The sequence below is a fragment of the Muscardinus avellanarius genome (genome assembly GCF_963383645.1).
Source record: "Muscardinus avellanarius genome assembly, chromosome: 13".
Classification (NCBI taxonomy): domain Eukaryota; kingdom Metazoa; phylum Chordata; class Mammalia; order Rodentia; family Gliridae; genus Muscardinus; species Muscardinus avellanarius.
Window position 1 is genome coordinate 13,283,115 of NC_137799.1, and position 13,283 is coordinate 13,296,397.

Sequence of the window (13,283 nt, forward strand, 5' to 3'; positions counted from 1 at the left end):
TTGGGTAAGGTCCTAAGGTAAGTTGTGGACAAAAAGTTCTGAATAGTAGTGATGTGGGTCCCTTCTGGATCAGAGTATTTACTTAGAAGTGTGAAATCCTGAAGAGTATCTATCAACTTCTGACAAAATGATGAGTAGTGTCTGTCATGATGGCTGCTCCATCATCTGGGTCACTGGGTGTTTAAAACGAGCAGCTCCCTTATAGTTTCCTATAGGGGACATACAGCTTAAGTGAGGAGGAAAGCTTTGGTTTTAAGGTCCTAAGATTTTTGAAGTTGCTATTTGCATAGTATGACCTAAGTCTGTCCTACCTGAGATACCTAAGGGCAGCTCAGTGAAGATCCTGGACATGTGGAGAAAGGCAGAATTAAGTGGGTGGGATCTGAAGGGAAACATACCAGTTGTTGTATGCGTGTATATTCCTGTCACTCTATACCTCATGATGATGTATAATTACAATGTGCCAATAAAAGTATATTAAACAAGGGGAATGGGAAAGCAGTTGGCTACACTGTCATGACACTTCAGTGCTGATGAGGATAGCAAAGATTCTTAGAGTTTCTTCTGTCTTTCCAGCTTTCCTCCCCTGTTCTCACAGTGGACACACCCCACAGGGCTTTCACAGTTGTGGCACACACACCGCCATGTTCATTGCCTTGACCTGTGTGGCTCGATTCCACTATTTGAGACACTTCGCCTATTTCCTCACAATCTGGAATTTTCTTTGTCAATGCTCAAACCGTTCTTGAGTGACTTTTGCCCATTGGTCCAATATGTCTTTTCTGATTATCTACCAAGCCAGGTAATTTCTTCTTTTGAAAACCAGTAAATAGAATTTGTAATTTTTTAATATACCAAACATAGCAAGACTTAGAGAAGAGATACTTGGAGACACATCATCCTACTGTACATTTTCAGGTCTTTTAAGGATGGCAAAAATGATTTTCTTGAAATCTGGATTCCCTTTATTACCTACATGGTACTGAATATGTATTTGGTTAAGGTTATGGGCAGAAATCAGATGTTTTGTTGTCAGGCTAATGTTCTCATTGGTATCCAGCATTACCCATCGTGACCTTTTTGAATGCCACATGTAAAGTGGTTAGAAGGGATAACCTGATAATATCTTAGGTCACTTCTTAGGTCATCCCACAATTATGATATTGCACCTTGAACCTGATACTCTCTTCGGTCATCTCACAGCTATCACATTACCTCCTTTTGTTCATTTCTATGAGTGAATTCTGTCCCTCAGTTTCCCCAAACCTCGCTTCATGTCTTTGTTCCTCAGGCTGTAGATGAAAGGGTTCAGCATGGGAGTCACTACTGTGTACATAACTGTGGCTACCCGGTCCTTGACCACCGAGTACATGGAAAGGGGTCTGAAGTAGACATAGATGACACTCCCATAGAACAGGGCCACCACAGTGAGGTGGGAGCCACAGGTGGAGAAAGCTTTCCACTTGCCAGCTGCAGAGGGGATTCTGAGCACTGTGACGATGATTCTCAGGTAGGAGAAGAGGATGCACAGGAAGGGGGTCACGATGACAGCCAGGGTCTCGGTCATGACCACAATCTGGCTGGAGGACGTGTCAGAGCAGGACAGCTTCAGCACAGGCTGCGTGTCGCAGAAGAAGTGCTTAATGACGTGGGAGGCACAGAAAGAGAGGCGAGACATGAGCAGCACTCGGAACAGGGAGTGCAGGTGGGAGATGGTGCAGGAGCCCAGCAGCATGAGGAGGCAGCGCCGCGGGCTCATGACGGTGTCATAGTGGAAGGGATTGCAGATGGCCACCAGCCGGTCAATGGCCATGGAGGCCAACAGGTAGCTGTCTGTATTCCCCAAGGCCATGAAGAAGTACATCTGGACCAGGCATCCAATGTAGGAGATGGCTTTGGTCTCTGATAGGAAATTCACCAGCATCTTGGGCACAATGACTGTTGTGAAGCAGATATCCATGAAGGACAAATTGCTGAGAAAGAAGTACATGGGTGTGTGGAGCCTGGAGTCGGAGTAGATGGCCAGGATGATGAGCACGTTCCCCAGGATGGTGACCAGGTACATGACAAGGAAGATGGCAAAGAGGGGCTTCTGCAGGTGAGGGTTGGAAGAGAGGCCCAGGAGGACGAAGCCTGTGCTGCTGCTGTAGTTGTTCATCTCCATGGCTCTGAGCAGGTTTAAATTGTTGAGAGATTGATGCAAAGGGCAATGTTAGCACGGCAGATTTTTCCCTAATACCAAGTCCATATAATTTCTTGCTGCTATGTTAAGATTTCTAAAAATATTTACTTTAAGAAACTAAAGAGACATATGGAGGAGGCAAGGAGAGAGTTAAAAGGACTTCAAGTTACTTCATAAATTAAAAGCTGAAGGTTTTTTAAATGGGTGTTTAGCCACTCTATATCACCTGGGTTGAGTTCTTGTTTTCTTTCTAAGCATTCTTCTTAGGTTGTTGGTTGATCAGCTCCTTAGTCTCTTTCTTTTTGTCCTAGAGGAAGGATATTCTGGGCCTCATATTTCTTAGGATGCTTTCAGGGAAGGAATATTCATGAATGATCGTCTCTCACTCAGGGTCTTCTTCTCTGCAGGGCTTTAGAGGTGATAATTCTAGTGGTGTTAGTAGAAAAGTGAGTATGAGAATTAATCATTTCTCGTCGGTACCCAGAGGATTCAGCTGAGACTTCTTATACCTCAGAATAAAACCTGCTTAATATTTATTAAAATGTTTTTGCTGGGATAATACAATCTGGACACTTGAATTATAAAGTGTCCCAGGAGAACCAGAAAAAGTAGTACTACAAGGAATATCCTGCATTACTGAGATTAGTTCTTAAAGATGTTCTTTTTCCTAACCCCAAAATTACTATGAAGTCCTTATTTTAAACATTAAAATATTACAGGAGTATCAAATGTTCGGGCATAAGAGTCCCATTCCCACCTTTATCTTGGATATAAGGCAATGATAGTTTGTGATACTGCTCTTGAAATGAGGTACTTAAATGGTGGATAAGGCCAGTGAAAAAGAAAACCTAAGAAATAGGATGCATAAACACTACAGAAGATGAAATTGTCCCTATTTTTAGGTGACATTATTATTTACCTAGAACATTCAAGATATCCATTTAAAAACCCTTTAAAGCCTATGATTTCACCAAAGTGGGAACATACAACACACACACACACACACACAGTGATAACAGTTACTGAACCTAGGGATAGTCTGCCTCTGAGCCTCACTCCAGCCCTATTTTATATTTTAGTTCTGAAACAAGTTCTTGCAAAGTTGTTGATAGCCTTGCTAAGTTGCTGAGGCTGTCCTTGAACCTTCCATCTTCCTGGCTAAGTCTCCCAAGTATTGAAATTACAGGCCTATGCCACCATGCCTGGCTAACAAGATATATTTTAAAGCATCAATGTTATTCATGAATCACAAAAATGTAATATAGAAAATACTTCAATTGATGATGGGAAGAATAATTAAAAATACTTAGAAATAAACATTAGTGGGAAAAAGAAATTAGTAAATTGAAGAAAGTATAAAAGAACACAATGTAAGATCTGAATAAATGGAGATACTATATTCTTAGAAATGAAGATATGACTTCTGGGAAGATGGCTACAGAGAAAAGAGGGCTTATGAGCCCCGCTAACAACCAATCTCTATTACCACAAAATCAGCGCCTTTCATTGCCAGAAAACACTATCAGCAGAGAAACAAAAAATGTAATTACAAGGGACAGAGAAAAAGAGGGCTGGAAAAACGAGACACCAGAAAGAAACCAGACTGCAGTGCTGCGGCCGGAGCCGCGGCACAAAGCAGCGGGTGCCATCTTCCCTGCAGCACCAGGCCCCAGAGAGGAGGGGGACTCAGAATGAAGCTTAGAGCCACAGAGGAGATACGCCGGCCTCACGCCCGCGGACGCGGAAGCAGTGCCTTACTGCTGGAGGCAGCGGCGAATTCACCTGACGGCTCCAGACCAACGCACTCAACAGCCCACCAGGCTCCAGAGAGGAGCGGCGGACAATGAGCCAAGGTGAGCCACTGCGGATCAGCCGGGAAGAATTCGGCAGATTTCTCGGTGCAGGGAACATCTAAAGTTCCCAGGGGCTGGGCTCAGAACACCCTGAAGGGACTCAGAGCGGAGCTCAAAACCAGAGAAGAAATACGCCAGCTTCACAGCCAAGGGCGTGGCAGCAGTGCCATATTGCCACCGGTGGCAGCAGCAGCGAATTCACCGAGTCCACTACAGCTCCATCTGCGCACTCAACAACAGTGAGTCAAATTGTGGGCCCCAGAGGAGAAGTCCCAGTACTGTACTCCCAGGGACTTGACCCAGTGGGGGAGTGGCAGTGGCAGAGATATCACACCATAGGAGAATGCCCAACCTGGCACCCCCCATGGTCTAAAGCAGCCTCGATTAACTCCCTGGGTCTGAGACTCTGCCATACAACCCAGTAAAGGAGTAGTGGGGACTGAGATACCTCAGACTCGAGATCCAGAGCACCTTAAGTGAAGCCATAGTGACCTAAGGGAAGAACCCAGAGAAGGCACAAACCTCCGAAATCATGGGAAAGAGGAATAACACTGGAGCAATGAATGTCCACAACCCCACAACATCAGAACCCGATAAAACAGAAAATCAGAGATTTCTAGAAGATCAAATCAGGAAAATAACTGTAGAAATAATAGAGGTGTTTCAAAAAGAATTCAGAGAGAGCCAAAAAGAGATAAAGGATGCAATTAATGAAGTAAAGGCCTCAATTCAAAGCACAAACAACCGATTAGACCACATGGAGAATAGAATCTCTCTCTTAGAAGAAGATCATTTAAAAAATGAATGCAGTTTCTAATCTAGAAGAAAAAATCTGACAGCAGGAATCTGACATTGAAGAAATATGAGCCCATTTTAAGAGAGCTAACCTAAGAATAATTGGAATAGAGGAGGGAAAAGAAAGTGAAACCAAAGGGATCAACAATCTCTTCAAAGAAATAATAGCAGAAAAATTTCCAAACATAGAGCAAGAGGTTGATACACAGGTCCAGGAAACTTATAGAACTCCCTTTAGACAGGATCGGAGAAGAGGATCCCCACGCCACATAATTTTCAAAATGACCAATGTGGAAGCCAAGCAGAGAATCTTAAAGGCAACAAAAACAAAGGGCCAAGTGACATTCAGAGGCAAACCAATTAGAATCACTCCAGACTTCCCAAACCAAGTCATGAGAGCCAGAAGGGCTTGGAGTAACATATTCCAAACTCTGAAAGAAAACAACTTCCAGCCAAAAATTTCCTACCCGGCATAACTTTCTATCAAATTAAATGGGGAAATAAGAAGCTTCCACTACAAACAGAAACTGAAGGAATTTATGTCTTCAAAACCAGCGCTAAAGAAAATACTCAAAGAGATTAACTACAAAGAAGAAATAGGTAACACACACCAGAACCAGAGAAACAAGATTTTCCATCCAACAGACAACTAAGATTGGTTATCTGTGGAGATTCATTATTTATGTTAGTCTTTTACCTATCTCTAAATTGTATTGTTTGCTTTTATTGTTGCTAATTCTTAGGATTTCTAGTTGGAATATTAATATACCTTCAGATATAGCATTTGGCAATATTTTATCCCATTCTATCAGTAACTTTTAACTCTGTTTACATTGTCTTTGGATATACAATATGTTTTTATTTTTTAGGGAGTTTGTTTACCCTTTTGTTGTCTGTGCCATTGAAATCATAACCAAGAAATCACTGCCAATTTCAATGTTGTGAGGTTTTATGACCCAGATTTTCTTCTAAAAGTTCATAGTCTTAAGATTTATATTTAGGTCTTTTATCTATTTTGAGTTAATATTTGTATATGGGATTAGATAAGGGTCCAACTTTATTCTTTTCCATGTAACTATTATGTTTCAACAATATTTAGTTAAAACATAATTATTTTCTCCACCAAATGTTCGTGGAAACCTTGTCAAAAATAACTTGACAATATATGGAAGAATTTATCTCTAGGCTTTTATTCAACTCAAATGGTTTATATATCTGCCTTTAGAACAGTACTACACTGTTTCAATTATTGTAGCTTTATATGGTTTGAAATCAGAAAATATACATCTTCTAGCTTTGTTCTTTTTCGAGATCGTTTTGAGTATCTAGAGTCCATATTCCATATTAGGATAGATTTTTTTTCTGAAAAATAAATATATAAATATATGATAGTTTCACCTTAAATAAGAAAAAGAAAGAAATATTCTCTGGTAAGAAAGAAAGCAAAAAGAAATGTTGAAATGTTATCTTTAATTCACCAAAAGCTTGGTATCAGACAAATGAAACTGTTATGTGAGATTATCATTGTTAATATTGGATAAATTGCTATAATACTAGATGTCAACCACTAAGCCAAGCATGGGAAGGAGGGATGGGGAGGGAATGCGTTGGGGATCAGGTAGGGGCTAACTGGGTGATGTGTGCATGTATGTCTACAAAAGTATTATTTTTATCCCATTATGATGTATGAATACAGTGCACCAATAAAAAATTAAAAAAAAAAGAAATGAAGACATAATACTTGAGTATTAATTATTCTCAAATTAATAAAATTTAATCTTTCTAAGAAAACCCAAGGAATTTTTTTAATGGAATTTGAGAAGTTCGCTTTAAAATTCATCTAGGGCGCCGGGCGTGGTGGCGCACGCTTGTAATCCCCGCGCTTGGGAGGCGGAGACAGGAGGATCGCGCAGGTTCGAAGCCAGTTTCACTGGCTTAGGAGACCCTGTTTCCAAAAAATAAAATAGGTCTGGGAGTGTAGCCCTGAGGTAGAAGGGCTTCCAGGAACCCCAGCACCACCAAAAAAATAAATAAATAAAAAAAATTCATCTAGAGGAGAGTCAGGCATGGTCGCCCATGCTCATAATCCTAGTACTTGGGAGGCTGAGAGAAGATGATAACAGGTTCATAGCCAGCCTCAGGAACTTTGTGAGGCCCTCATTAATTTAGTGATTTGGGGTTAGGAAAAAGAACATCTTTAAGAACTAATCTCAGCAATGCAGGATATTCCTTTTAGTACTACTTTTCTGGTCATGTTTCAAAGTAAAAAAAAAGATAGGCTTGAGGTGTATCTCAGAGGTAAAAAGTCCCTGGGTTTAATCCTCAGTATCCTGTCCATCCCAAATTTATATAGCGGGATAAACAGCTAAGTATAGAGAAGATAATTTGAAAAAAAATAGAATAATGACCCAACACTTAAGTCCAAATCAAAGCACACAATGATTAAAAACAATAAGATGCCGGGCGTGGTGGTGCACACTTGTAATCCCAGCGCTTAAGAGGCAGAGACAGGAGGATCATGCAGGTTCAAAGTCAGCCTCAGGTACTTAGTGACGCTCTCAGTAACTTAGTGAGACCCTGATTCCAAATAAAGTATAAAATAGGTCTGGGCGTAGAGCCTGGAGGTAGAAAAGCTCCTGGGTTCCACCCCCAGTACCACAATAAAATAAAATAAAAATAAAAACAATAAGATAATGGCACCCATATAGAAAAAGAAACCAATGGAACACCATAAAGTATTCTATACATCTGTATTTATACATGATCTACATGGCGTTTAGTATGTAATAATAATTTATTTCATAGAAAGAGAGAAAATAGGGTATTAAATTAATGTTACTATGACAATTAGTTGGAGATTTGGAAAAAAGGTTAGATTTCTTTCTAATCCATACATGTAAGTACAACCCAGAGGAATAAACTAAATGTCAGACTCAGAAATTCAAGGGTCACATATTTTCTCTCATATATGGAAGCTAGAGAGAAAATAGAGAATAAAAGAGACTTCAGAAAAAATGAGGAGAGACCAGGAGAATAGTGAAAGGTCACTGGGAAGGGGAGGAGGAGAGGGAAAAGGAGGATTGAGTAAGGACAAGGTTCAAATGATGTTCTGTCCACATATAAAGGTATCACTACCAATCTCATGAACGTGTACAGGGAAGTGGAAGGAGGCAGCAGAGTGAGATGCGGAAGCAAACTCATCACGTGCTGTGTGCATATATGAATGCATTGCTTTGAATCTTGCTATGATATATAATTACAATACACCAATAAAGTGTTAAAAACTTTAAAAAGCAAAAAAAAAAAAACAAATTGTAAGTTGTAGCTGCAAATATAGGAGTATATTTTAGGGTTTTAGGATAGGAATGTCAATCCAAGCAAAGAATGATGTGTAGTACTTAAGAATGAAAAAATTACTGGACTCAAATTTTTAAAATTAACCCAGGCATGTTGGCACACATTCGTAATCCCACTACTTGGGAGGCTGAGACAGGAGGTCTGCAGGTTTGTGGTCAGCCTTCGCAACTTAGTGAGGTCCTCCACAACTTAGTGAGGCCCTGTCTCCAAATAAAAAACACTAGGGCTGAACCCAGTAAAACACACACGCACGCGCGCGCACACACACACACGCACACACACGAAAATGACACTGAAAGAGATCATAAGAAGAGCTAACATGTGAGCCATTGACTCACAGGAAATATCTGCAGCATGGTAACCAACAAAAACCTGATAAGATGTTCATCCTTGTTGGTAACTGGAAAATACTAAGTTCATTTGAAAAATATAATAGATATTCTCAATGTGAGAAAACTACCCTCTAATGGATTATTTCCTTCCCCCCCCCCCACTGGGTCTTTGAGCTTTAGTCTGGGACATTGTTTCCCTTGTGGGTGTCAGGCTATCTAAATCACCTTTGGACGTGGACCTGGAATCACCCAGATCTGTTTGACATTTCTCAGGAGCAGTAATTTAGTCTCCTTTTTTTTAAATGGATCTGATAGCACTGTAGATTTCCTCATGCCTTGGCAAGTCATTTCACTTCTATATAGACAATGGTGTGTGCCATGTGCATGTGCTTGTGCGTTCATGTGTGTTTGCAGGCATGTGCATTCATGTTTTTGTGTCCACATGGATTACTTTTGCAGCTCACAATCCCTGTCATTTGGAGAATCTAAGGACTGTTTAGTGAGACTTTGACAAACTCTTTTACTACTGGTTAGTATTATTGCTCATACAATAAGCTAGAGAAATTACACATTAATGATGGGTTTTGCCATCATTTAGTGGTTGGGAAGGACCAGGGGTGACTGAGAGCATCTCCAAGCCTTCTAAATCTACTACCCAACCTTAGGATGTATTTATTCTCTTTTTTGTGATGTAAGAAATGTAGACTATGTTCAGATGTCTCTACCTTCTCCAGTGGAATTTTCCAGTTTGTAGACATTTGTGATCACAGGTTGGTTTTTCTTTCCTTGTTTACCCATCACATATCCAGGGTCCTTCTCTTAGCCACCAGCCCACATGAAATCAGGGAGCACACATTAGCAGTTGGTAAATAACTAAGCTGGAAAGAATTCAGCTTGCACTTACTGGACAGGCTCTATATTCAGAACTTGTCTTATTTGGTCCTTACTTGTCTTAACCCTTACTATGTAAGTTCCATTATTTCCCCCTATTTTAAATAAAATCTGCCAGGCACTGTGGCGCATATTTGTAATTCCCATGCTTGGGGGTGCTGAGACAGGAGTATTGCACAGGTTCGAAGCCAGCCTCGGCTACTTAGTGAGGCTCTCAACAAACTACCGAGACCCTATTTCCAAATAAAATATCAAAATAGAAGATCGTGGTTCATGGACAGCCTCATTTACTTAGTGAGGCCCTCTGCAACTCGGTGAGACCCAGTTTCAAAATAAAGAATAAAAAATAGGGCAGGGGGTGTAGCTTGGAGCTCGAATGCCCCTGAGTTCTACCCTCAGACCCCCCCCCCCAAATATATATATCTGGGAGTATAGCCCAGAGGTAGAAAGCCTCTAGGTTCCATCCCCAGTACCACCAAAAAAAAAAAAAGCCCCTTTTATAAATAGACTGATGTTCAAATGTCACAAAACTGGGAAGAGGTATAGATAACTGATGGCAACACAGTCAATCCTGACTGCAAACTCCCTGGCTTAAGCTATTCTATCCTACTCTTCTCTAAAGCATACACACTGTAGAGAGCTAAGCTGGTGTTCCTCTGTAATCAGATGTCCTTTGGTTGGGCACCTTGAGCATCCTTGCAAACCACCCCTCCTACTCTACCATTTGTCCTGCACATTGAAATCCTTTCCGTTTCCTTTCTTGCCACTCTCAATTCTGACTCTTTCTCTCTCTCAACAATTCAGGGAGTTGAACTTTCAAGTCATCAGTTCTTCCTGGTGCCTCTCTTCCCCGTGGTCAGCCAGCACTGTCAACACCAGCTATACACGTGGATCATAGCAAGGATGCTATGGATCTTCACACAGCTTACCTGACTTGGAGTCAGTGGTCTTCAGGTCTCTGTGCGATTCACCTTTAGTATCAGGAGATACTGATAGCCCAATTTCCACAGTTCTAAAGACAAGGGAGCTTAGAATATCTAGAAGCTGCCCAGGCCCTTGTGAAAAGTCCCTGACTTAGAAAATTCCTCCATCATAAGCCCAACTTGCCTGCCTAATATTGCCAAGCACCGCTCTAAGAACTATGCAGTAGATGATTTAGAACCTATACAGTACTCCATTTAGTTTTCACAGGGCACCCACCCTGTCCTCATTGTAGCATTCATTTGCTCCTCTGCTCACCCAGCTTCTTGGAGGAGGCCACTCTTTGGGCCTTGGGTTGCAAAATGTGGGCTGAGCCCTTTAAGGCCCGGCTAGTACTTAGGACTGGTTCTTTCATGGAATAGTCACTTCAAATGCCTGGTATTTGATCAGAGAAAGAGAAAAACAGAGAAAGGCTGTGTTTCCTGGCTTTTGAGATGGCATAAAGAAGACAGAATCAGAAAATGGGGGGAGGGTCATATGAAGGTGTTGTCCCCACAGTCCCAGTTACCACGGACCCCTCAGCCTGCCTACCTGTGGGGTGCAGAGGAGATGCAGGGTCTTGAGCAGGGTACCTGCCGGGTGGCTAAGATCAGGCTCTGAATCTCTGAAGAAGGAGGCCTCTTGAAATGCTGATGTAGTCTAGAAACATGCTGGCTCTTTCTACCTAGAGTGGGAATTGGTGGTAGAAAGGGAGACCCAGGGGCCTGTCCTGTCTGCCTGCCAGAGCCCAGGGGCATTGGCCCTGTGGTCTTCCCAGGAGAGGAGATGCCATCACTGATGCCCTAGCTGAGCTCTGTGGGGAAGCTGGCTCCGCAGGTGCACCTCTTACACCTGGGAAGGGAATAGAACCATGCAGCAACAGTGGCAGGTTTTCTTGCACATATGTGTGCTCCATGTACATGTGTATTTCTATGTGTGCATGTCTGTGTTTGGGCTTAGGTTGCCTCCTTGGGAGGAGAGGCAGTGACCTCTGACATCCCAAAGCTTGGGGTCTGCAGGTAGGGGTTTTAGGTAAAGGTTTGAAGGTACAGGCCTGTGCTGCTTCTGTGTCTTATGGGCTATGCAGCTTCTATAAATATTTAAACTTTTTGAAACTCTTTAGAGTGTTTCTTTGTCTTACATCTGCCTTTCTAAACCATTTTATTACTTCAGTTTCTTAAGTCAAGTCTTATATGTGGATCTCATTTTGCCTAATTACTAAATGGGTGGATCTGGGCAAGTTGCTTAGGCTCACATAGGCCCTTATCCTCATCTACAAATGGCACAGAAATCAGAACTTTACATAGGTCTTCCTTTCCTGTTTATCTCTTCTTTTAAGTAGACTATATTTTTTAGAGAAGGTTTAGACTTACAGAAAAATTAGTTAGAAAGTACAGAGTTTCTATATACCCCCCTCCCATGTATGCCCAGCCTCCCTCTCCTACTATCAATGCCCCCACCAGAGCAAGCACATTTGTTACAACGATGAACTTACATGGAGGTATAATTATCACCCAAAGCTGAAGTTCCTGTTAGGGCTCACTCTTGTACATTCTGTAGATTTGGACAAGTGTATAATCACATGTATCCTCCATTAAATAGTTTTACCAGCCTAAGAGTTATTCACCTCTCCCTGCCCCAAAATTCCTGGAAACCACTGGTCTTTTTGCTGTCTCCATAGTTTTCCCTTTTCAAAAGTGTAATATAGTTGGAATCATACATATGATTGGCTTCTTTCACTTTGTAGTATGCATTTAAGGAGATTCCATATGTTTTTATGGCTTGATCTCTTTTAGCACTATACAAATTCCATTGTCTGGATGTTCCCACAGTTCGTTTATGCTTTCAACTTCTGAAAGACATCCTAATTACTTCCAAATTTTGGCAATTATGAGTAAAACTGTTATAAGTGGCTGTATACAGGTTTTTATGTGGACACATTTTCAACCCATTAAATACCAATGAGTAACAGTTTTCAACTCATTTGAGTGAATATCAAGGGCTGCACTTGTTGTCTGGTAAGAGTATGTTAAGTTTTATAAGAAATTGCCAAATTGTCTTTCTAAATGATTGTCTGTTTTGCATTCCAACCAGCAGACAGTTGGGGATTCTTGCATCCTCTCCAACATTTGGTACTGCTGGTCTTCAGATTTTTGCCATTCTAATAGCTGTGTGGTAGTATTTCATTGTTTTATTTTACATTTCCTTAGTGACATATGAGGGTAGAGGATCTTTTTTATGCTTATTTGATATCTGTGTATTTTCTTTATTAAAGTGTGTATTTAAGTCTGACAACCTTTGAATTTAGTAGTTTGATTTCTTATTAAATTAAAATTTGATGTATGCTTTGAATATCAGTCCTTTATCAGATATGTCTTTTGCAAATATTCTCAACCTGTCTATGCTTATCTTCTTATTCTTTGGACAGTGTCTTTCTCAGAAGTTTTCAATTTTAATGAATTCCAATTTATTAATTTTTTCTCATTAACCTTGTCTTTAGTGTGTTATCTAAAAAGTTATTAAGGATGCAGAGCATTTTTCATATATTGGCTGGCCATTTGTATATCTTATTTGATAAATGTCTATTTGGATCACTGGCTCATTTGCGTGTGTGTGTGTGTGTGTGTGTGTGTGTGTGTGTAGTATTGGGGATGGAAACCAGCGGCCTTCTACCTCCGGATTATACTCTCAGACCTATTTTACATTTTATTTGGAAACAGGGTCTCACTAAGTTGCTGAGAGCCTCACTAAGTAGCTGAGGCTGGCTTCGAACCTGTGCGATCCTCCTGTCTCAGCCTCCCAAGCGCGGGGTTTACAAGCGTTCACCACCATGCTCGGCTCCACTGGCTCATTTAAAAATTTTTTTTTTGTGTGTGAGTTTCTTGAGCTCCTTTTATATTTCGGATATTAATC

The 13,283-nt window shown here is 41.0% G+C and overlaps 1 protein-coding gene across 1 annotated transcript; it reads right to left on the bottom strand.

Moving 5' to 3' along the window:
- Positions 1-1,231: 1,231 nt before the first annotated feature.
- LOC308272366 (olfactory receptor 1L6) lies at positions 1,232-2,164 on the bottom strand (the record flags this gene model as incomplete). Its single annotated transcript, XM_080709133.1, has 1 exon — positions 1,232-2,164. The coding sequence occupies one exon, from the start codon at positions 2,162-2,164 to the stop codon at positions 1,232-1,234; it is 933 nt and encodes a 310-aa protein (XP_080565259.1).
- Positions 2,165-13,283: the final 11,119 nt, after the last annotated feature.